Source organism: Loxodonta africana, chromosome 1 (assembly GCF_030014295.1).
Source record: "Loxodonta africana isolate mLoxAfr1 chromosome 1, mLoxAfr1.hap2, whole genome shotgun sequence".
NCBI lineage: Eukaryota > Metazoa > Chordata > Mammalia > Proboscidea > Elephantidae > Loxodonta > Loxodonta africana.
The window spans coordinates 27,392,660-27,417,119 of record NC_087342.1 but is presented as its reverse complement, the minus strand read 5'-3'; the positions used below and the strand labels follow the sequence as shown (position 1 = coordinate 27,417,119).

General features: G+C 46.1%; 1 protein-coding gene across 1 annotated transcript; it reads left to right on the top strand.

Moving 5' to 3' along the window:
* Positions 1 to 1,781: 1,781 nt before the first annotated feature.
* RTP2 (receptor transporter protein 2) lies at positions 1,782 to 5,914 on the top strand. The gene is made up of 2 exons (XM_003412911.3): positions 1,782 to 2,328; positions 5,398 to 5,914. Exons 1-2 carry the CDS (start codon positions 2,165 to 2,167, stop codon positions 5,912 to 5,914), a joined length of 681 nt encoding a protein of 226 aa, XP_003412959.2. The 5' UTR covers positions 1,782 to 2,164.
* Positions 5,915 to 24,460: the final 18,546 nt, after the last annotated feature.

The following is a 24,460-nucleotide window of genomic DNA, read 5'->3' as shown; positions in this document are numbered from 1 at the left end:
GCACGTGGCTCTAAGCCAGGCCATAAGCTTTTCTCCACTCCCTTCAATTCCTGGGGATTCCTGGATCCCCATTTGTCTTAGTTATCTAGTTTGTTAGTGCTGCTATAACAGAATACCATAAATGGTGGTTTTAACAAACATAAATTTATTTTCTCACAGTTTAGGAGACTAGAAGTCTGAATTCAGGGTGCCAGCTCTAGGGAAAGGGTTTCTCTGTCATCTCTGGAGGAAGGTCCTTGTCTCTTTTCAGCTTCTGTTTCTCGGTTCTTTGTCAACGTTCATGTGGCGTGTATCTTCCCCTCTGTTTGAGCTTTCTTCTCTGTGCCTAATCTGCTGTTTTTATATCTCAGAGGTGGTTGGCTTAAAACACTTTATGCTGATATGGTCTCATTAACATAACAAAGAAAGTCTGATTCTCCAACGGGATTACATCCTACAGTTATAGGGGTTTAGAAGTTACAACCCATTTTGGGGGGGGGCACAATCCAATCCATAACACCCCCTCACCTGGGGTGGGAGCAAACTCCCAAGAGAGCCCCCGTGAGGTGTAAGGAGCAAGGAGCATGGTCCTGAGGCCTGACCACGTAATTTCCCATTTCTGAATCTCAGCTGCCTTAATTCAATGTCGAGAGATGTGGGTTAAGAAATTGTGAGTTCAATAATGTAATCAGATTTTAAAAATTAAAGAGTCCTGTCTAGAGTTATTGGTCAACAGCTATAAGACATATTTCCATCCTTTCTGGGGTCTTCAGTAGAAAGCTAATGGAGGAACTCTTCCCCATTCCAAGAGGGGATCCAATGGTATTGTTCTCTAACTTCACTCTGTGTGAAAACTACCTTGGAGGCAACTGCCAAATCTGAAGCTCATCACCAAAAACTACTCTTCCGGTTGCCAGCAACCCTTTTCAATTCTGCTGCAACTCACTCTTTGTGCTTCTAGACCTCCAGGGATCCAGATTACCAACTCAAAGAATCAAAAAATGATTATAGCTGGAGGGCACAGCCTCCCATTGTGCAGGTAAGAAGACCGAAGTCCCCTGTGGGAAATGATTCCACTAAAGACCACTCAGAAGTTGTGGCAGAACTGGTGGAAACAGCCACATCTCTTGGTCTTTTCCCTGCCCAAAGGTGCCTTTCTTCAGGCGATTGTGCTTTCACCTGCATTATGCAAATTTATAGTTAAGTTTCCTTCCAAGTCTCTTAGGTATTTAAAATTGGGCATTAGGGACCTGTGGATACCCTCTTACCTGGCCTCCTTCAGCGGTAGCTCAGGCAGCAGGAGCCTGCAGCTCAGAACAAACTTGCTCCTCCATCAGCAGCCTTAGCATGGCTGGGGCCAGGAACTGAAAACAAAGGGTTGTGCTCTGACAATTCTATGACTCTATGAATCTGAACTGTTATTATTATGCTTTTTATGGCATGCTCAGTTACATTCTCTCTCATCAACTGGACTGAGAACTTCTCTCTCAGTCCTTAAGCATTAGGACCTCAATATGTATTGCAATAAAGCAAAAAATGAGTTTGGTTTCCAAAGGCCTGGATCTGAATCTCGGATGAGCCAGTTAGAAGTTGGGTAAACCTCGGTCTCCTTGGTCTGGACTACTGCCTTGGCCAGCACCAGGTATAGCAGCTATCGCTTGGCAAATAGTAAATGATGACCACAGCACATTGGGGGTGCGGGAGCAGCAGCCTGTGCATTTCCCTGTTCCTTGTTTGTCTTTGGCTCCCTACGGTGTTGTAGCTACTGCAACACACAGATGTGGAGAACATGTGGAGGAAGAGTAGGGCGAAGCAGGACCATGGAATAGTCCTTGCCTCCTGGAGACCTCTGGAGGCCTGATTGAACACAATCTGGGGCTGAACTTCCCACCGGCTTGCTTCACTTAATCAAACGTTACTACCCAGCCGTGCCCCAAGAGCCCAGCTCAGAGTCCAGGAACCTCTCTTGGGGCTCCCCTACTCCCCAGCCCTGGCTCTTGGCACTTTGCCTGGCTGCCATGGTTACAGCTTCCAGGACAACAAAGGAGAGAGCTAGATCCTGTTTCCTCCCAGTCCTGTTGATGAAGATTTCCAGACCGTGGAGATTGAGTCCGGCATCTACCCAGGCTCTTTCTGTGTTCTCGCTCAGGAGGAGCTCCAGCTTCCACCCCTGCCAGCCAAGACCATGTGTACCAGCTTGACCACTTGTGAGTGGAAGAAAGTCTTCTATGAGAAGATGGAGGTGGCAAAGCCAGCTGACAGCTGGGAGCTCATCATAGACCCCAACCTCAAGCCCAATGAACCAGACCCTGGCTGGAAGCAGTATCTGGAGCAACATGCCTCAGGCAGGTGAGAGACCCAGTGAGAAGGGGACCTACAGGCAGCCTCTGGGTCACAGCCCTGGGGGCACCTTCCAAGGGGCAGCAGAGAGGTATGTGGAGCCCAGTCCTGGGGTCAGCCTCACTCATGTGTCAGCTTAGTTGGGGGTGCAGAGGAAGAACCGCCAGGTGGCTCACAGAGGCCTTGATTCTAATCCCAGCTGTACCACTGACTCCCTGGGTGACCCTGGACATGTTATGTACCATATTTTGGTCTTGGTTTTCCATGTGAAATGAAGAACTATAATATCTTTAATGGCCCTGCAATAACACAGCATATTAAATGTTCTCTGATTTTCATAATATTTTAAAGAGTGGTTGGAACCTATGAAAGGAGAATCTGAGTCCCACTGGGGGAACCTTTTACCTTGGAGTCAAGAGGTCCTGGGTCTGCTCAGTCCAATTTAATCCAATTGGATTTGAATGCAGAAACAGTTATTGACTACCTGTTATATGCAAAAGACTTGCTTTATAGCTAACTCGCTCTGTGAACCTGGGCAAGTCTTCTTCCCTCTCTGGGTCTGTTTTCACATCTGCATAGGAGGAGGTTGCCTTTTGATGATCAGTCAAGTCCTTCCCAGCTCTATTATCAATGTGTCTCTGATGGAAAGACCACTTTGTGCAGGACTGCTCTTAGGCAGTCAGAGCTCCTGCCCAGGGCCCCACACATTAGAGGGGCTGCAGGCCTCCTATTGAGTGGAGAGTCCTTGAGGCCAAGGGGACATGTCCATTGGACGCCCACAAGCCTCTCCCTCTTCTAGACCATGATTTGGGACTGGGACCACAGAATTCCCTCTCAAACTGCCTCAAACCTATTTTCTGGGTCTGAGCAGCCTTCTTCCTTGAGTCCATCAATGCTAGGACAGATTGTATTCCTGGGCCCCCGGGATGGCCAGAGGGTGAACAGAGCTTGCACCCTGAACCAGGTGGCCCACACATGTACGTGTGTGATGCCCCTCATGATACAGGATGATGCTGAAGGTGGGAAGAAAAGAAGGCAGACTGTGGGTGGGGAGCTTACATTTGTACTCTTGCCCGAAGATCTGCAAATATTAGAGTGAACCTGACTTCGGGAAGGTGGCGAAGCAGAGGGTGGAGTTGGCTCAATTAAATTCCAATCAATTCCAGAAACATCTATTGGGCATCCATTACATCCTGGGCCCTGGCTTCGCTTCTAATTAGCTGTGTGTATATGGCAGCTCTCTTACTCACTCTGTCCCTCAGTTTCCTCTCAGTAAAATGAAGGGCTGACTAGATGATTCTAACGCTCCCTCTCCCCATCTCCGGCTATGATATTCTTGGGTTTAAGATCTGGGGGTCTGGCTTGAGGGACAGGAAACATATTCGGAACAGACTGAAAACATGAAGCTCCTAGGCTGGATGGTAGGAGGGGTGTAGAGGGCTGCAACTTGGGTGCATGGGGCCCAGGGGTTTAGGGGCTGAGCTCAAAGAGCTCCTGGTTCTCCTATCTCAGGGCTCAGCTGGTCCTATTCCTGGCTGCTGATATGTAGCTCCAGGCAGGGCTGGAGAACCGCCGCACTAGTGTTCATCCTGGGCACAGGCTCACTCTTCCTTTAGGTCTTGGGATGCATTAACCCTGGCACCCAGCAACTCTGACCCAGCGTGAGTGGGGGGCGTAGTCCACCTCTGGCCCAGGAACAGCCAAGCTACTCTGCCCTTCCAAGCAGGCCTTTAGCTGCGCTGCGCATTGTTCTGTGCTCATCTTGTCTGTAGGCTCCAGGGGTCACGGCTGGGTTAGCTTGACTTCTGTCCCACAGATTGGGCCATGTGGCTCTTGGCAAACAGTAGGATCTGAATGCTGTCTATTGAATTAAATTGAGTTCCTCAATAGAGGTCCTTTAAGACGACCATAAACTAGGCCCAGAGAGGGCCCACAATGAGGGCAGACTCAGCCAGTGACACACCACTCTCTGTGAAGCCTGTGTAATGGGGCCTGGAAGAAGGTACCTCAGGGGTGGAAGGTAATGATGCTCAGTTACTGGAGGTGTGCAGGTGCTGGGTGACCTCAGGCTCAGGAATGATCTCAGGCCTCCTCCCTCAATATTTCCTCAGGCAGGAGCATTTGGGGGCCCAGGTTAGGCAAAACTGTCCCTGTGTATGCATGTATGTATGTGTGTGCGTACCTATGAGGGAAGGGGAGCAGGGACCAGGTTTACTTTTATAGGTTCTGCTGCAGGGCTGGCATGGGATCTAGGGCTAACATATCAAGAGACGGGGGGTGTGCTCTGTGAAGATGCAGGGACCACGCTTGGTAGACCTCATCAGGCAGGGGCACCATCCATCCAGTCATTCTTGGTGATTTACTCAGAGCCCACAGTGTGCCAGAGTCTGTGCTTGGCACATCAGAGGCATCTCTTCTCCCAGAGCAGGCAGCATACACAGGTGAGACAGTGCACAGCATCCTTTAGTCAGAGCCACAGAAATCTCAACGGGAAGGACCTTATTAGATGGAGACCATCACCCTGCATTTCCCAGGGAGAAGATACAGCATCCAGGCGCAAGCCTGAGTGCATTCTATTGGAGGGTGCTCAGACCTCTGGGAAAGGAGCCCTGATGGTGCAGTGGTTAAAGCACTCAACTTCCAACTCAAATGTCGTCCGTTGGAAACCATTGGCTCCGCCGGAGAAAGATGTGGCAGTCTGTTTCTCTAGAGATTTATGGCCTTGGAAACCCTATGGGGTCGCTATGAGTCGGAATCGACTTCATGGGAGCGGGTTTGGTTTTTGGGTTTGAGACTCCTGGAGGGCACAGAGGAGGCAGGCTCGGGTGGACAGAGCGCTGCTAGGTACCAGAAGGGTCTGGAGCCAGGCTCCTGAGGATCTCGCTTTGGTCCCAGGGGCTCTCAACAGGGGGAGGCGGGAGCCGATGAGCTAATAAGCCCAGGGGGCTATAAACACTCCGCCTCCACTTCCAGGCACAAGTCTCAGCCCTTCTTCTCCCCCATTCACCCGCTCACCCAGGGTGGGGTGTTTGTGGGGGGGCCCACCTTCTCTGTCCTTCCTTCTCCCCTTCCCCGTAGGTTCCACTGCACTTGGTGCTGGCACACCTGGCAGTCTGCCCACGTGGTCATCCTCTTCCACATGCACCTGGACCGCGCCCGGCGGATGGGCTCGGTGCGCATGCGCGTCTTCAAGCAGCTGTGCTACGAGTGTGGCTCGGCTCGGCTGGACGAGTCGAGCATGCTGGAGGAGAACATCGAGGGCCTGGTGGACAACCTCATCACCAGCCTGCGCGAGCTCTGCTACGAAGAGGACGGCGGCCAGTACCGCATCCACGTGGCCAGCCGTCCAGATAGCGGGCAGCACCGCAGCGAGTTCTGCGAGGCCTGCCAGGAGGGCATCGTTCACTGGAAGCCCAGCGAGAAGCTGCTGGAGGAGGAGGCCACCACCTACACCTTCTCCGGTGCCTCCAAGCTGAGGGCCCCGGAGGGCTCTGGCTACAACTTCTTCTCCCTTCGCTGGTGTCTCTTCTGGGCCTTAATCTGTGTGCTCATCGTCTACCTGCAGTTCTCCTTTCCCACCTCTGCCTTCTTCTAGTGGGGCTGCTTGGGGTGGAAGGGAGGGTACATGGGGTTGGGGGTGGAGAAGACATGACACTGGCCCTGACTCTCCTCCTAATTCTGTATGTAATCCTGAAACAACCCAGCCACCTCTTTGGGCCTCAGTTTAATCTTCTGTAGAATGACAGGTTTGCACTAGGAGATGTTTAATGGTCTTTCTGTCAGATGTTACAGTAATGGAGGGAAGGGGAGAAGGGTTTAACAGAGCTTTTAGAACTCGCCAGGTTTGGTGTTAGTACTAAACTCAGGGAGTTTTCTTTCTCCACCTCCATCTCTACCCCTCCTTTTGCTTCATTTCCGTATCCCACACCCCATTAAAAACCCTTGTTGTCGAGTCAATTCCAATTCATAGTGACCCTAAAGGACACAGTAGAACTGCCCCATAGGGTTTCCAAGGAGTGTCTGGTGGATTCGAACTGCCGACCTTTTGGTTAGCAGCTATAGGTCTTAACCACTATGCCACCAGGGTTTCCCACACCCCATTAAGACCTCATTAAACCCTGTCTTACCCCTGTCTCACTCTCAAGGCCATCTTCAGCTGCCTCTGACCATCCTGCCATGGTGTCCTTTGGAGAGGGCGGTTGTCCCACCCAATGCATAGAGATGTCTTAAACTGGTTCCGAGCCCCTGTGAAGATACAACTCTCTTCTCTAGAGTCTGCTCTCACCATTCTTAGATGCTCAGTTTTTACTCTGGTGCTAGGGTCCACTCGGCTCAGATGGCAGGAATTGTCTAGCACTGCGCTCTCCTATATGGTAGCCACTAGCCATATGTGGCTATTTAAATGTAAATGAACTTAAACTTTAGAAGCTCAATTCCTCTGGTGCATTTCATGTACTCCACAGCCACATGTGACTAGTGACTACCTACACTGCCCACACAGTTTGACCCAAAGGCATTCCCAAAATCTCAAGCAGCCACAAGACTGTTAGGATGAGGACCCCAACCAGTAGCAGTAATCCCACCACAGGTGCTGTGTCCATCCAGTTCAACTGAATTGCACATTAGACACAGAGTGCTGATCAAGGGAAAGCCCTTTATTACTCACAGAAAGCAAACAGCAAACAACAGGAACAGATTCATGGTAAACCAGTCCCCCTGGGCTTGGAAGGCTGTCCAGATGGGATGGAGACCTCTCTGTGCATGCTCCACATTGCATCATAGGAGAGTGACCTCAAAGTTCCATACCCACCTGATTTTATACTACAGGGCTCACAGGACCCACAAAGCCAGACATAGTTGCAGATTTTCCGGTCTGACAACCCAACGAGGTTTAGGGCCTTTACAGTCAGACACATAGATGCCAGCTGGAGCTTTACCTTCCTAATTCTGTTGCCTATCTGGGCAGAATATCAAGGATTAGGGTGGGCCGTGTTTTGTCTCAAAGCCCAAGGACACCAGCAGAGGGAGGAATGGGGAGAAGCATGGCCGTTGGGCTGATGGAGGGCTTCTTTCACTACCTTATTGCACAGTGCAGATACAGAACATTTCCATCAGTACAAACCAGGAAAACACTGGTCTAGAGCTTGAAATTCCCATTTAAATGCATGTGGACTCAAAAGTAATAGGTGGGTACAAGTCCAAAGGTGCAGCACGAAGCCTTCTGGGGACAGGAACAGGGACATGTGGGGTAGGATGGGGGTGTGGTAGAGATACAAAAATAAATATGCAACCTCTGTGTTCCTGGCTGTCAGTTGATTGGAATCTCTGGGTCCCAGTGTGGCCCAAACTTATCTCCTGGGGGGAGATGGAAAGTCAGTTTGATCAACTGGTCCTGGAATAGGAAGTAGATCATAGGGGCGGGGTGCCAATTACTTACAGCTTCTTCATAAAGTTCTGATACCATACCTGCCACAGTTATGTCCTGAAGGAAGTGCCAGGATGATATGGAAGAGTGTGTCCAAGATGGGTTGCCAAGGGAAAGGGAGGTTAAGAGAAGTGTTGGGAACCAAGGTGGGTTGCCAAGTGGGATTGGTAGAACCAGGAAGAGGGAGAACAAGATTGGAGTAATGGCTGCATAGACACCATGCCCTCTACATGTCCCCCTTCCTCTTGGAGTCTTGGGCTGGGCCTGACTTTCTTCAGATGGACAAGGTCATGCTAGTACTTCCTCTGTGAATTTCTTTGGTACCCTATAGCATGTAATCAAAGCTCCAGGCATACTGAACCTCGCAGGATGCTTCTGGAAGAAAAGCCCTTTATTAGGCAACGCTCTTCCTGATCTGGAAAAGGCAATCCATGCCCTGGGAGACTTGGTTTTTATGATGCTCTGACATCAGAGAGGAGTCCCAGCCAGCCAAGAACTTAACTGTTGAAAACAGACTGCAGGAATCTCAGCAGAGGCAGGACTTCAGACTTTTCTTTTTCATAGAGAGTACCTGCACCTCCAAACAGCAACTGGAGGACCTGCTGAAATTCATTGCAAGATGATGGCTCTGTGTGTGTGTGTTAGCACCAGTACTTCTGCGTGGTAATAAATAACAAACCATTGCTGTTGCGTCTACTCTGACTCATAAAAAAAAAAAAATTTTTTTTTTTTTTTTTTCTGACTCATAGCGACCCTATAATAGGACAGAGTAGAACTGCCCCATAGGATTTCCAAGGAGCGCCTGGTGGATTCGAACTCCCGGCCTTTTGGTTAGCAGCCGTAGCTCTTAACCACTACACCACTAGGGAGATAGTCCTCTGCCTTCACCTATGAAAATATGTCGTGGCAGATTCTATGGTTGTCTGGTTCCTGGAGATAGTGAGAGAAGGGACAGATGAGACACATCTGTGAATGTGGATTTTCCAGGTGACTGTGTGTCTCTGTTCAGGGGAGGTGATGAGCAAGGGGAAGCGTGAGCAGTGGAGACCAAGCAGCACCTATCTCCCAGCACCTCTTCTTTTTGCACAGTCAATGAGATCACCTTAATCAGGTGACTGCATTTGCTGCACCCACTTCCTCAGGCATAGCTATGACTTAGCTGGGCAGTTTGACTCATGGGCTGAGGCCTAAAGACCTGTATCGATTATTGTCTGGAATAGGGAACAGAGCTTTCCTCTTCACACCCCCAACAGTACCCTGATCTTCACACCCTTCTATATCCCACCTTTGAAGCCTCTGCCCCAAGCTGGAGCCTGAGAACTAAAGGTGAGGTTCAGGGCTAGGTGTTCCCAGATGGATGGGCTATTCTGGGCACTACGTCCCTCCCAACTTTCTGTCTTCTTCACCTTTGGCAAGGAGCTTCTAATGGCTTGTCCAGATTCCCCTGTGGACATACAGGAGCAAAGAGCAGGGCAACCTGGAAGCCTTATCTCTGTCTTTCTTAGTTTGTGAGCAGCAGCGGAGGTACAGGAAAAGCATTGGGCTGGAGCGATCGTGAACTAGCGGGGCATGTGAGTCTCTGTGTTCACTTCTGTCAGCTACAGGTGGTGCCCGGCTGGGCCTTTACAGAGGATCTGCTCCGTGGGGGCTGTTGCTCAACTGCAGACACATGGTGACTTCTGGGAAGATGACAGTCAGGAGCCCGGGGAAACAAGTGGTCTCCAGAGGGCTGTCTTCCCCCTTCCTTGCATACCCAAGAGGTTGTGAAGGGACAGGACGGGGATGAAGCGGTGCCAGAAGCTGCTCTTACTGAAACTGTGGTTTTCTGGGCTAAGAGTGAACTGCCAAGATTGCGTCTAGGGGCACGATCAGGTCAGTAAAGCTGGGGCATCTGAGGTGAGGACTGGGAGCTGAGGAATGGAGAGCCACCAGAAATGGAATAAAGGTGAAGAGGTTACGATGGGTGAAATGAGGTAAGCCTGGGAAACATTCCGGAAGATGAATCTATTCTACTTCTCAGCTCATTTATATAAATATCTACTGTCTTTTCATATTTAACTACAATGACCCTTATCTGACCCCACATTCCTGTTTTAACTACTACTGTGTATGTTTTTATTCTTTCAAAGCCAAGTTTCTCAAAGGGGTAAGCTACATTTACCTCCACCTCTTATTTACTCCTTAAACCATAGAGGTCTTGTTTCCTTGTCCCTAGAACTGCCAGCCCTCCCTGGTTTCCCAACCAGTGGCTGCTTTTCTGTGTGTACCTCAATTGGCCTCTCTGCTGCCTATTACACCTCCTCTTTGAATACCCGCCTCGGCTTCTATGGCAGCCTTGTTCCTCATTCTCCTAGTTCTGTGTTCTCCTTGCCGTGACACTCTTTGTGGGACTTCCACCCACCCTTCATACGCTGGTGTTCCCATTGATTCTCTTCTCACTCTGCTTGTTTTCCGTGAGTAACATGCCTATGCTTGAATTAAATTTTCTTCTGTATATAAATTCCCAGGTCTTTATAGCTCCTCTAAGCATTTCCACTGAGCTCCAGACTCAGAAACCCCTCCAAAAAAACCAAACCCATTTCCTTCAAGTCAATTCTTACCAATGGTGACCCTATAGGATAGAGTAGAACCGCCTCATGGGGTTTCCAAGCTGGCGGATTCAAAATGCTGATCTTTTGGTGAGCAGCCGTATGTCTGAACTACTGCACCTCCAGAGCTCCACTAGAAACTCCCCTTAAAAGCTCTCCTCAGCAAGCCCACCTTCCTTTTGGTGTTTCGGACCAAAGTATTTTGGAGTATTTGAATGAAATTATTTTCATTACAAATCATTTAACCAAATTATTTTGCCTTCTGTTATGGACTGAATTGTGGCTCTGACCCACCTCCCAATATGTCTTGGAATTCTAACCCTTGTACCTTTGGAGGGAAACCCTGGTAGCATAGTGGTTAAGAGCTACAGCTGCTAACCAAAAGGTCAGCAGTTTAAATCCACCACGAGCTCCTTGGAAACCTTATGGGGCAGTTGTACTCTGTCCTATAGGGTCACTATGAGTCAAGCAGCCCTGGTGGCACAGTGGTTAAGAGCTACAGCTGCTAACCAAAAGGTCAGCAGTTCAAATCTACCAGCTGCTCCTTGGAAACCCTATGGGCCAGTTCTTCTCTCTCCTATAGGGTTGCTAACTGAATCGACTAGACCAGGTAGAGTTTGTTTGTTTGGGTTTATACCTTTGAATGTGATCCCATCTGGGAATAGGACTTTCTTTGTTATATTAATGAGGCCATATCATTATAGAAGGTGTCCCCAACCTAATCCTGTCTAAGTTGTAAAAACAGCAGATGAGACACAGGAGCAAGCACAAATGGGGGAAGATAAGATAGACATCATCTGAGGATCACCAAGGAACTCAGGAAGAACAGGAGACAAGGACCTTCCCCCAGAGCCACAGAGAGAGCTTTTCCCTAGAGCCCTGAATTCAGACGCCTAGCTTCCTGAACTGTGAGAAAATAAATTATTCTTCTTTAAAACTGCCCACTTGTGGTCTTTTTGTCACAGCAGCACAAGGAGACTAAGACACTTTCCAAACTTGCTCTACTTTTCAGAAAACTGAAGTTACCCCTGAGGCTCGCTTATTGCCCTGCCCCATGCCACACTCATCGGTCCCCATGTCCTGTTGATTGCTCCTCCCAAGTACCTCCAGGGTTGTTCTCCTTTCCTTTTTTCCTAGTTACTGCTGCCTGAACTCAGTCTTTTGGTGTCTCTTGCCTCGGTAGCTTCCTTAATGATCTCTGTGCCTGGAGCATCTCCCTACAATCTATCCTCCACTCTGCCTCTGTCCCAGGCCAGGTTTCTAATAAACTGGTATGATCATCTCCTTCTCCCGCTTAAACTCTTCCAGGGCTCCCTCCTGCTAACGAATCAAATTTAGTCTCATTAACAAGGTATATCTCATTTCCCAGATAGTAATAACACATAACTTCACTGAGAAGGAGCTCAGTAAAGGTTGGCTATTATCGTTGTTTACCGCCTGCGAGGCGCTGTGCCAGGTGCTTTGTGTGCATCCTCTCAATTCTGAAAACAACCCTTTGAGGCAGGTACTACTATTATCTCCATTTTATGGCTCAGACTTAGAGAGGTTAAAGGAACCGGTTCCTGGTGACCTGGTTAGTCAATCGCAGTGCTGAAATTGAAATCCAAAACCTTGCTGACCCCAGAATTTGAGCTCTCAATCACTGTGCTAGCCTGCCTCTTGGACCAAGCCAATCATCTCTGATGTTCACTCGCCAGAAACGCCTTCCTCACCTACTTTTCAAAAGGGGCTCCTACAGTCTCAGCGTGTGTGAGCATTCAGTCCCCTGAGAAGCCTTCTCTCATAGCCCCAGGCAGCATTAGGCTCTCGCCATGTTGGGGGAAACTTTGTGTAATGGATTGAATTGTGTCCCCCAAAAATATATGTCAACTTGGTTAGGCCATGTGTGGTTGTCCTCCATTTTGTGATTTTCCTACGTATCATAAATCATAATCTCTGTCTGTGGTTAAAGAGGATCAGGGTGAGATTGTAACACCACCCTTACTCAGGTCACCTCCCTGATCCAATGTAAAGGGAGTTTCCCTGGGGTGTGGCCAGCACCACTTTTATCTCTCAAGAGATGAAAGGGAAGCAAGCAGAGAGTTGGGGACCTCATACCACCAAGAAAGCAGCACCAGGAGCAGATCGCGTCCTTCAGACCCGGGGTATCTGCACCTGAGAAGCTCCTTGACCAGGGGAAGATTGACGGCAAGGACCTTCCTCCAGAGATGACAGAGGAAACCTTCCCCTGGAGCGAATGCCCTGAATTTGGACTTGTAACCTACTAGACTGTGAGAAAATAAATTTCTCTTTGTTAAAGCCATCCACTTGTGGTATTTCTGTTATGGCAGCGCTAGATGACTAAGACACTCTGCTACCACACTTTCATATTGTATCTTCATTGCTTGTTTGCATGTGTGTCTGCCCATCACTGGCAGTTGTTTTTCATCTTTCCATCCCCAGTACCTGGCATAAAACTAGTTGCTGTTGAGTTGACTCTGACTCATGGCAACCTCATGTGTGTCAGAGCAAAGCTGTGTTCCACAGGGCTTCAATGGCTGATTTTTCAGAAGTAGATTGCCAGGCCTTTCTTCCAAGGCACCTCTGGGTGTTCTTGAACCTCTAATCTTTCAGCTGGCAGCTATGCATCTTAACCATGCACTACCATGCCCTCCTCCTGGCACAAAGTAACTGCTTAATCAGAATAGTTGACTGGCGGAATGGACCCAAATTTCCCTACAGCAAACTTCCATCCCCTCCCACCTAAGAACAACCCTGTGCCTGTTTCTTGTACTGTGATATCCCCAAGCTAGAAGGGAAGAAAGTGCAGACTTACGCCAGCTATGTCTAATTTTCTCTTAATAACAACCTATGAGAAAGGTACTATAATTGTCCACATTTATGGAGAGGAAACCAAGGTGTAATAAGATTCCCAGTTTCATAAGGCTAGTGAGTTGGTTAGTTTAAATTTGGTATGGGAGCCCAGCCTCCCAAAAATGAAGAATTAGATGAAGGCTGTTTGAGCTACATAACACATATTGAGACTCAGCTCAGATACTGGGCAAGGATCACAGCATTTTGCCCAGAGGGCAGAGACGCCCACGAATATCTGGATGACAGCTGGACTTCAGACCAATACCCAGAGACAGAGAGGAGAGTTGGATTTTTAGAAACCTGGAAACAGAGATGTCTGGGAAATATTCAAAGATTGCCTGCTAGATCAGTGGACAAGGCATTTAGAAGAGAACACTTGTAGACACTTCGGGTGAGATTAACCCAGTGTTCAGGTACCATTGTCTCTGTATTGTGGAATGAATATTTATTCTCCAGCATGTTATGTGTGACCTGCCAAGAGATACTTCTTTTTTTTTCTGCATATATATTTTTTTGTTTCTGTATGTATTCTGTAACTACATCTGAATTGTGGTTGTTTCAAGAAGGCTGTGCTCTATAAGCCTCTTCTGTATCTTTGCGCTGACTTTCCCCATCGAGTAAGCAAATGTGGCTGGCACTGATTACTGGTTGGCAGGTGTTTGCAAAAGACCTGATGAAGAAGACAGCAGGCAATCGGTATCACTCCTGGATACAAGGAATGTAGCCCATAGTTACCTAGCTGTATTCCTTCAGCTTTCACTCATTAACCCAAATTACACCTTCGTTGTTGTTGTTATTGTTAGGTGCCAAGTCAAGCCAATTTCGACACATGGTGACGCTGTGTGACAGAGTAGAACTGCCCTATGGGGTTTTCTAGGCTGTAATCTTTACGGGAGCAGATTACCAGGTTTTTTCCCCACAGAGCCACTGGTGGATTCGAACTGCCAACCTTTTGGATAGCAACCCAGCACCAACTGTTGGGCCACCAAGGCTCCTTTAAATTACATCTACTCTGCTCTATTTTGTTCCTGGCTTCTCCTAAATTCCAGGACCATAAAAATAATTAGGCATAGGGGCTGACTTGAAGGGTCATGATGGGTAGGGAAGTTTGATCTGTTAAGTCCTGTGCTAGAAAAGAGAGACCTAACCATACCTTGGAGCCCTTGTGGTACAGTGGTTAAGAGCTCAGCTGCTCACCAAAAGGTCTGCAGTTCGAATCCACAAGCCACTCCTTGGAAACCCTATGGGGCACCTCTGTTCTGTCCTAGGGGGTTGCTATGAGTTGGAATTGACTCGACAGCAATGGGTTTGGGTTTTTTTGTTTTGTTTTCAGTATATTTTGAACTAGGCACTATGCAAATATTAATTAAAGACAATATTCATTTTTTTCCATGTGGATTCCTTCCTTGTCGAGAGCCCCAGGCATCCCTTGGTGCCTTGGCAATCCTCACATGGCATCTGTCTTCCTCCGAGCCAGTGCATTTGCTCTAATCTGCTCTTTTTATGACTCAGAAGTGAGTAGATTTAGGGCACACCTTGCACTGCTATGGCCTTAACATAAAAGGCAACCCTATTTCCAAACAGGATCACATACACCGGGTTAGGATTCCAACACGTGTTTTGAAGGGGTCACAATTCAACCCATAACAGTGCCTTTGGACACCCAGAATTCTAGCAGTGAGTAGAGCTTTAGAGAGGTCAGCACCTGTGAAATTTGCAAATAGAAAATTAAAGCTCAGGCAACGAAAGTGATTTATCCAGGGTGATTACAAGTTTGAAGCAAGAACCTACATCTCCTGACTGCCAACAGAGAGAGCTTTATGTCAACAGAATAGACCCTTGGCATTGCCAGAGAATATTTGCCTAGACTTCCAAGAATCCCCAAATCACATACACAGAAAGGTTTGCAAAGGCTTTCTGACTTTCGCTGAAAAGAGAGAACCATGGATTGCCTATGTGTCCTCACATACAAGTTAACTACTTTTTCAGCTTCTAATAAAATCTAATCTCTTTTGATAATTTTTTTTTCCTTTTACGCAGAGACAGCATTTTCATAACTTCCAAGTGACTGCCTTTGCAGTAGAACACGTGAGCCACAATGAGCTGGCGATGGTGAGATTTTAACACTGCTTCAGACAGGAGCACTGAGCACCCATCAGCTAACACAGGTCCGCAAACGAGGTTCAAATCTGTCTCATCAACCGTTAGGTATCGAGTTGGAAGGATATCAATGTTACACAACATTTTAAAATTATTAAAAACAAAAAACTCAAACTCGTTACCGTCAAGTCAATTCCAACTCATAGCAACCCTACAGGACAGAGTAGAACTGCCCCATGGGGTTTCTGAGGAGTGGCTGGTGGATTTGAACCGCCGACATTTTGGTTAGCAGCCTGAGCTCGTAACCACTGTACCACCAGGGCACCTTTTAAAGTTATAGCTATTATAAAATATTTTGACCCGTTTTTTAACCAAATATAATTTATATATTATAAACAAATTCTAAATTTTTAACAACAATAACTCGATCAAAAAGAACGAAGGGCAAGGAGAGGTGGGGTGAAGAGAAGGTAGAACTTTCATTTATGAGCTAACATATTTTTATATTCTTTGAGTTTTTTACAGTGAGTAAATTACTTTTAAAAATCAAAAAGCCCATGAGTTATTACAAAAGTAGGACAAATTTAAAAATCAAGATAAAAGAATAGAATCACTCTCACCTTTTTTTAAGGAAAAAATATATCTACATAAATAATATTCACGGCAAAGAGGGAGGACATATACCAGAATTATCAGTTTTACCTACTGGTGATTCTTTATTTTACTTTTCTATATTTATTATTATTTTTAACTTATACAGAATCTATTTAGATAGTATAATATACACAAAAACGCAACCCAGTGCCATCGAGTCGTTTCCGACTCATAGCAACCCTACAGGACAGAGTAGAACTGCCCCATAGAGTTTTCAAGGAGCACCTAGCAGATTCAAACTGCCAACACTTTGGTTAGCAGCCATAGCTCTTAACCACTATGCCACCAGGGTTTCCTAGTATATAACCCATTGCCAACCCAGTGCCATCAAGTCGATTCCGACTCATGGTGACCCTAGTTTCCAAGGAGTTTCCTAGTATATATATATACTAAAAAAAAAAAAACTCAGACTCTGTTGCCATGTCTGAGTTTTAATCTCAGCTCTCAGGGGTTGCACAAAATTGGTTGATTACCTCAGTCTGCACATCAGTAAAGTGGGGATAATAATGAAGCCTATTGCATTGGGTTGTTGAGAGGATCGAGTAAGGAAATTCTCGTACTGCACTTAAAATAGCTCCTGGCATGTACTAAGTGCTCAATAAAGGTGGTTTTGTATTGCTATTCCATTATATTATTATTATCATATTCCGTTTATAAAATATTCCTCAAATGACAAAATTGTAGAGATGGAGAGAAGGTTAGTGGTTGCCAGGAGTTAGGGACTGGGGGGAGCAGAAGGGGTTGGCTACAAATGGGTAGCATAAGAAATCTTTGTGGTGATGGCACAGTCCTGTATCCTTGATTGTAGTAGTGGTTACACAAATCCTCACGTGATAACATTGCATAGACTATACACACACATGAACTTGTTCCGTTGAGACAGTTCCAACCATGGCAGCCCCACATGTGCAGAGTAGAACTGCTTCATAGGGTTTTCTTGGCTGTAATCTTTAGGAAAGCAGATCACCAGGCCTTTCTTCCACGGTGCTGTTGGGTGGGTTTGAGCCACCAACCTTCAGGTTAATAAAAAAAAATAGACGAGCACAAATCGTTTATACCACCCAGGAACCTCTGCACACACAGGTGAATGGCGAGTAAGGTCTGTGATACGTACCAACGTCAACTTCTTGGTTTTGATGCTGGACTCTACTTACATCAGACGTTTCCATCGGGGAAAGTAAGTGAAGGGTACAGGATCTCTCTGTACTGTTTTTGCAACTTCTTGTGAATCTATAATTATTTAAAAATTTAGAAACTTTTAAAAAAGTCTCTGGCACACAGTGGGTGCTCAATAAACATTATTTACTATTATTATGCTTGTTAATTGTTACTATAGTTGTTTTCCAAGTTTTTCTGCATTTAACCTGTATTAATTTTGAAATGGACAACAATAAATGCTATTTTACAAAGAACAAGTGTGCCTCTGAAAGTTACAAATTATTAAAATATAAATGAAGAAGGAGCCATTTGTGGACTGTAAAGTCAAAGCTTTTGATGACTAGTGCCACTTCAAAGCCTCTTTTGAATTGTAAAAACGTCAGGCGGAGTGAATCCTCTACGATTTGAATGTTGGCCTAAGGATTCTTCTCTGTGGGGATGTAGGAAACAAAAGATAGGAACCACAGATGACAAAAAGCTAGCCTCTGGCAATTAGAACTCTGTGCTCTCAATGAGCTACAAAGGGGTTTCGCTTAGAGGACTCCATAAATCTGTTCTGATGTAAGTCAAATACCTCTTCTTTTTTTTTAAGTTTTCATTATCGCATTTTATTATCAGTGGAGCCCTGGCTAAGAGCTTGGCTGCTAACCAAAAGGTCAGCAGTTCAAATCCACCAGACGTTCCTTGGAAACCCTGTGGGGCAGTCCTACTATCCTATGGGGTCACTCTGAGTCTGAGTCGACTGGCCAGCAACAGGATTGGTTTTGTTTTTTTGTTATTATCAGTATCTTTATAAATCCAACCTTTATTTGTCTTTGGGGGTTGGCATAAGAATAGTAACATCAGCAAGTCATGTGGTACAAACTTTCATATAGTACATATTACTAATGATAAGATATATTAAAAAAAAAAAGACCCTCATAAATCGGGGACTACCTGTAGCTTATATTCCCAGGACTACCCCTCTCGGTCTCCCCATAATTTAGGCTGAAAAGATCAGTGTCCTGGTGTCCAGAAGAGGCCTTGGAGATCGCCCTGTCCAGTCTTTTAATTTGTAGTCAGCAGCTGAGGCCCAGAGAGATGTTTCCTGAACATGGCCAGTAGCTGGTCAGCAGCAGAGCCTCCAAAGCCAGAGCTGTTTGCCCCGGACCTCACTGTGGCGTGGGCCCAGGCCGGCAGGTTTTGTACAATCTCCCTGCCCCCATGACTACTCAGGCCCACTGAGTATGACCAGGAAAGCAATGCCCTCAGCATTGAAGTGAGGGGCTCAGGTATACCCAGGCTACAGCCTAGGTACAGGGTAACACTGTGATGTGGGTGCCGATGTCTCTCTGTCTACACATAGAATTGGGGATTTGGGTGTAAAGTGAATTCCAGTTCTGAAATCCTAAATTCCCTTCTTAGGCTGTGCTGTGCAGCTGGAAAGGCTGGAAAGGGCACACAAAGATAGAGGCACCCTTCTGTTAATTCATCCACCAAGTGGGGAGACACACAATTATTTTCTGAGCCAAAGACACAGAAATTTTCTGATCACAGAAGACAGTCCATTTCCAGCCCTGCCACTCTCTAGCCGTGGATCCTTAGACTGTCTTCTCCGAACCTCAGTTTCTTCCTCTGCCAAATGGGATTATTTTTCTTCCTTAACAGGCAAGAATGTGGTGGGAATTAAGTGTGTCCTTGGATATGAAGGCCCCCTATGATCTGCAGAGTTAGATATACTTTTTGTTGTTGCCATTGTGTAAGTTCTCTTTGGGATTCCCTTCTTTTGCCTGAGAATTGAGATACAAACCCCTCATTTCCAAGGAGAACTGGGTGCCTGAAACTCAAAGGAATGACTCAGAGCTGAAATCTGTGCACCCAGCTGGGTCTCTGAACATATTTCAGGTCTAAGGAATCTCAAATCACATCATTCTGTAGACTGCCAGCCAACTCTGTTAGGTGGCTCTGTTGAGGGGAGATGGTCACAAGAAGGCAACAGTTACTAAGGCATAAACTAGAAAAATAAATAAATAACACTAGTCCCAGAACCTGGTGGCACAGTGGTTAAAGAGCTCAACCCCAGTACCATCGAGTCGATTCCACTAATAAAAAGGTTGGTAATTTGAACCCACCAGCAGCTCCGCGGGGGAAAAAAGACCTGGCGATTTGCTCCCAGCCTAGGAACCCCTATGGGGCAGTTCTACTCCGCGCTATAGGGTCACTATGAGTTGGAATTGACTCCAGAGCACACAACAACAACTTCCCAGGAGCCCACACACACACACAAAAAAGCAGCGTCTGCAAACTTCGCTGCTTGGTCTACTCTGCCACCTAGTGGTTATTGGCTAGACTGCACTAGTAGAATTGCCTCATAAAATCCAGGTGTTAGAGTCGTTAAACCAATTGGAATCGTTAATCACTCACACACTCAGCCCATCACTCAACAAACCTATACCGGTGCTCAAGGCTTTCCAGCCTCAGGGGATTCACAAATGACTGGCCTTGAAAGAGTGGGAAGGGCGAAAGGGAAGAGGTGAATATGCAAAGACACTGAATCCTGGAATCCCTGGGGAATAGTGAGTTTCCCCTCGTGGCTAGAGTACCGGGTGCCCCAGGTAGATACAGTGGGAGATGAGGTACAATCCCACAACGGGAAATGATGTCTATGGAACCCTAAGCCAGGCTGTGCTGGAAAAAGGCAGATGGACACAGCCCATTCCAGGAACACAGCTCAGCTCAGGGGTAAGGGAACTGTCCAAGCCTAAGAAAAATGGCCCCAGACCCCTTTGATTATACTCTTTTTTTCTTGAGACTCATAGCAGGGGACCATGATCTCCTCCTATGATCAAAGCAGTCTCTAAATGAGATAAGATCTTATAGAAACTCAAGGTTGAAAGGGACCTTAGAGATCATTTAGCTCTGCCCTTCCCCTTAATTCAACGTCCCTGCCAACCCCTCATGCACCTTCCTCTTAATCAACTCCAGTGATGAGTTTTCCAGCCTACCCAAAGCCCATTCCACCCTTAGATGTCTGCTAGGAAATCCTTCATCCTACTGAGCTGAGTTCTGCCTTCTTGTAATTCCCACTTATTGGTCCAAGTTTCGTCCCGCTAGGGTCACATCAAAGAAGTTTAATTCCTTTCATCAGCTATTTGAAGAAGGCAATCATTTAGGGGCTGTGCTAGGGTTCCTGGAAATAGAAAAGCGTGGATGTGTAAAGCTCTGCTTTTAGAGAGAAGAACACTGGCCTAAATATTTGGAGGGGTGGGTTTTTTATCCTAGCCCCAGGAATCCTGGTGGCGTAGAGGTTAAGTGCTACCACTGCTAACCAAGAGGTCAGCAGTTCAAATCCACCAGGTGCTCCTTTGAAACCCTGTGGGGCAGTTCTACTCTGTCCTTTAGGGTCACTGTGAGTTGGAATCAACTCAAGGGCAACAGGTTTGGTTTGTTTTTTTGGGTTTGTTTGTTTGTTTTTATCCTAGTCCTTACAGAATTTCTCTGCTTACTATCACTTGGCTTCCTTGTTCTGTATGATGAGTGGATTGGATTAGATTAAGGGTTCTCAGCCCTGGCTGCACATTAGAATCACCTGGGGCACAGACAGCAGCATTTTTAAAACCTCCCAGTGGTAAAAGAAAACAAAACAAAAAACTGCTAGATTAGATGATCACAAGGATAAGTTCAAACACTCCATGATTTTTAAACATACAATTCACTCTAAAAGTCTCCAGTTGTTGTTAAGGGGTTTTTACACCAAGCCTGGAATGGTCTGGTACACAAGTTCTTGGTGGTTCCTATGCCATGGAGACCCACCTGGATCGATGTTTCTCTACCATCTGCCTAACCAAAGCGTGCTGTCACACTGAGCATAATAATTTGGTCCTCTAGTGCTCTTTCAGGGTGAGACCCACCAAAGATCTAACAGACAAAACCTGTTGGAAAGGGAAGAGGAAACGCACTGTGTGACCTCAGCTAAGTGGCGTGGCCTCTTGGCATCTCTTTACTTTTGTGATCCACCTTTACACTACAGCAATATACCTTGAATATTTACCTATTTACTATTTTTCTTTAAATCAACACACTTTTTTCAGTAGGCATGTTCCCCAAATATAAGTTAACTACTTCACCTTCAAAATAAAAATATTCATTCACATGTTCCATGTTCCACCAGAGGCATGCTTTGGAGTATCCTAAAAGACTTAGAATGGGAAGAGAAGCAGAGGTGCAGTTTCCCCTGTCAGGTGGGTTGTTCAGTTGGTTGTTGTGAGGGTGACTGAGGCCATATGTGTACAGCCTTGCACCTGACACCAATAACCCATTGCTGTTGAGTCAATTCCAACTCATATTGACCCTATAGGACAGAGTCGAACTGCCCCACAGGGTTTCCAAAGAGTAGCTGGTGGATTCAAACTGCTGACTTTTTGGTTAGCAGATGAGCTCTTAACCACTGTGCCACCAGGGCTCCCCCTGACACCAATAAGGCCTTCCCAGCCTCAACTCCCTTGGCATTCAGCAACCAGGAGAAAGTGCCAACAAACGGTGAGGACAGTGCCACTTCTGAATGCATTCCACCATCCCTCCTCCCATGAGCACCCTAGAGATGGTGGGTGATATCAGGGAGGACAGCTCTGTCCAGACAGAAGGAGGCACTGCAGCTCTACAGAAAGAGTGGGAGACATTTGGAAGCCCTGAGACTCTTCTCCGCAGGCCACTGGTTTGGCTAGGCTGTCCACTGCGTACCTTCCTGAAAGAACAACTTGGCATTCTGAGCATCATCCTGTGCAGGGTCCCTGAATCCTTAGGAACTTCATTTATTAGCCACGATTTTAGATCTCTTGGAGTTTCTTAATAATTCCTCCTCCATATTTGTCCAACTTAATTGTTTTCCCAATTCAATTGCAAATGCCTTTTAATGCTGGGGCCACGTTACAAACCTAACGAGAGTCAGGAGATCTCTCTCTGGTAAGAACCTTGGTGCTAGCTTAGGCAGTCACATTTCCTCTCTGAGCCTTGGTTTCCTTGTCTATAGATGGAGTCTCTACAGTTCCTTCATCTCTAAGGTCCCTCCTGATACGATATTCTGTGATTCTGACTCCATGTTGTTGTTAGGTGCTGTCAATTCAGTTCCAACTCATAGCCACCCTATGAACAACAGAACGAAACACTGCCTGGTCCTGCACCATCTATCTTCACAATCATTGCTATGTTTGAGCTCATTGGTGCAGCCACCGTGTCAATCCATCTCATCGAGGGTCTTCCTCTTTTTTGCTGACCCTCTACTTTACAAAGCATGATGTCCTTCTCCAGGGACTGGTCTCTCCTGATAACAGGTCCAAAGTATATGAGACGGAGTCTCACCATCCTTGCTTCTAAGGAGCATTCTGACTGTACCTCTTTCAGGACAGATTTGTTTGTTATTCTGGCAGCTCATGGTATATTCAATATTCTTCATCAACAGCATAATCCAAAGATATCAATTCTTCTTCAGCCTTCCTTATTCATTGTTCAGCTTTGCATGCATGTGAGGTGATTAAAAATACCATGGCTTGGGCCAGGCATACCTTAGTCCACAAAGTGATGTCTTTGTTTTTTTTTTAACACTTTAAAGAGATCTTTTGCAGGAGATTTTCCCAGTGTAATACATCATTTGATTTCTTGACTGCTGCTTCTGTGGGCATTGATTGTGGATGCAATAAATTAAATCCTTGACAATTTCAATCTTTTCTTCTTTTGTCATGATGTTGCTTATTGGTTCAGTTGTGAGGATTTTTGTTTTATTATGTTGAGGTATAGGCCATTGAAGGCTGTAGTCTTCAATGTTCATCAGTAAGTGCTTCAAGTCCTCTTCACTTTCAGCAAGCAAAGTTGTGTCATCTGCATATTACAGTTGTAAAGTAATATCTTATTTTGTCTTCTTGAGCTGTACTTTGAAATCTGTTCAGCTCTTTTATGTCATCGTTTCTTCTATTCACTTTAGCTACTCTACATTCAAGAGCAAGTATCAGGGCCTCTTCTGACATCCATTTTGGTCTTTTCTGTCTTCCCTGCCTTTTTAATGACCTTTTGCTTTCTTTGTGTATGATGTCCTTGACATCATCCCACAACTTGTCTGGTCTTCATTCATTAGTGTTTAATGCATCAAATCTATTCTTGAGATGGCCTCCAAATTCAGGTGGGATATTCTCCAGATCTTATTTTGGCTCTCATGGACTTGTTTTAATTTTCTTCAGCTTCAACTTGAACCTGCATATAAGCAATTAATGGTCTGTTCTGCAGTTGGCCCCTAGCCTTGTTCTGATTGATGGTATTGAACTTCTCCATTGTCTCCCTCTGCAGGTGTATTCGATTTGATTTCTGTGCATTCCATCTGGTGAGGTCCACATGTACAGTTGCCATTTATGTTGTTGCAAAAAGGTATTTGCAATGAAGAAGTTGTTGGCCTTGCAAAATTCTGCCACTTGATATCCAGCATTGTTTCTATTACCAAGGCCGTATTTCCCAACTTCTTGTTTCCAACTTTCGAATTCCAATCACCAGTAATTATCAACGCCTCTTGATTGTATGTTTATTCAATATCAGGCTGCAGAAGTTGGTAAAATCTTCAATTTCTTCATTTTTAACATTAGCAATTGGTGAGCAAATTTGAATGGTTACATTAACTCCTCTCACTTGTAGGCATATGGATATTATCCTATCACTGACAGTGCAGTAATTCATGATAGATCTTGAAATGTTCTTTTTGATGATGAATGCGACACCTTTCCTCTTCAATTTGTCATTCCTGGCAGAGTAGCTGTTTCTTCTCACTTTGAGTCACGGCACGTCAGCAAATGAAGGTCCGGAAAGCTTCGCTCCATCCGCGTCTTTAAGGTGGACTCTACTTTGAGGAGGAAGCTCTTTCTCAGTCATATTTTGAGTGCCTTCCAACCTGAGGGGCTGATCTTCCAAAGCTATATCAGTCAATGTTCCACTGATATTCATAAGGTTTTCACTGACCAATTTTTTAAAAAGTAGATTGCCAAGTCCTTCTTCCTAATCTGTCTTAGCCTGGAAGCTCCACTGAAACCTGTCCACCATGATTGACCCTGCTGGTATTTGAAATACTGGTGGGATAGCTTCCAGCATCACAGCAACTGAGGCCACCACAAACTGACAGAGGAATGGCAGTCTGACTCCGTACATGTTTGTTATTTAACCAACCTGCTTGCTTTGGGGTGCAAAAGGGAAGGAGAAACCTTCCCATAAGCTTGATGTGCCAAGAAGCCAGCTGTTTGGGGTTAAATGAGTCAGACTCATTTCACAAGGGAGCTAAACCCCAAGGACTTGATGGGAACAATTTAATACCCCAGGGTTTCAAACCTCACTGGGTCCCCTTCTGCCTCAG

Excerpts from the sequence above, each read along its gene's own strand:
- RTP2 (XM_003412911.3), top strand. The coding sequence starts at position 2,165 with ATGTGTACCAGCTTGACCACTTGTGAGTGGAAGAAAGTCTTCTATGAG. Across the intron at positions 2,329-5,397 it reads GAGCAACATGCCTCAGGCAG|GTTCCACTGCACTTGGTGCT; the intron begins GTGAGAGACCCA and ends CCTTCCCCGTAG.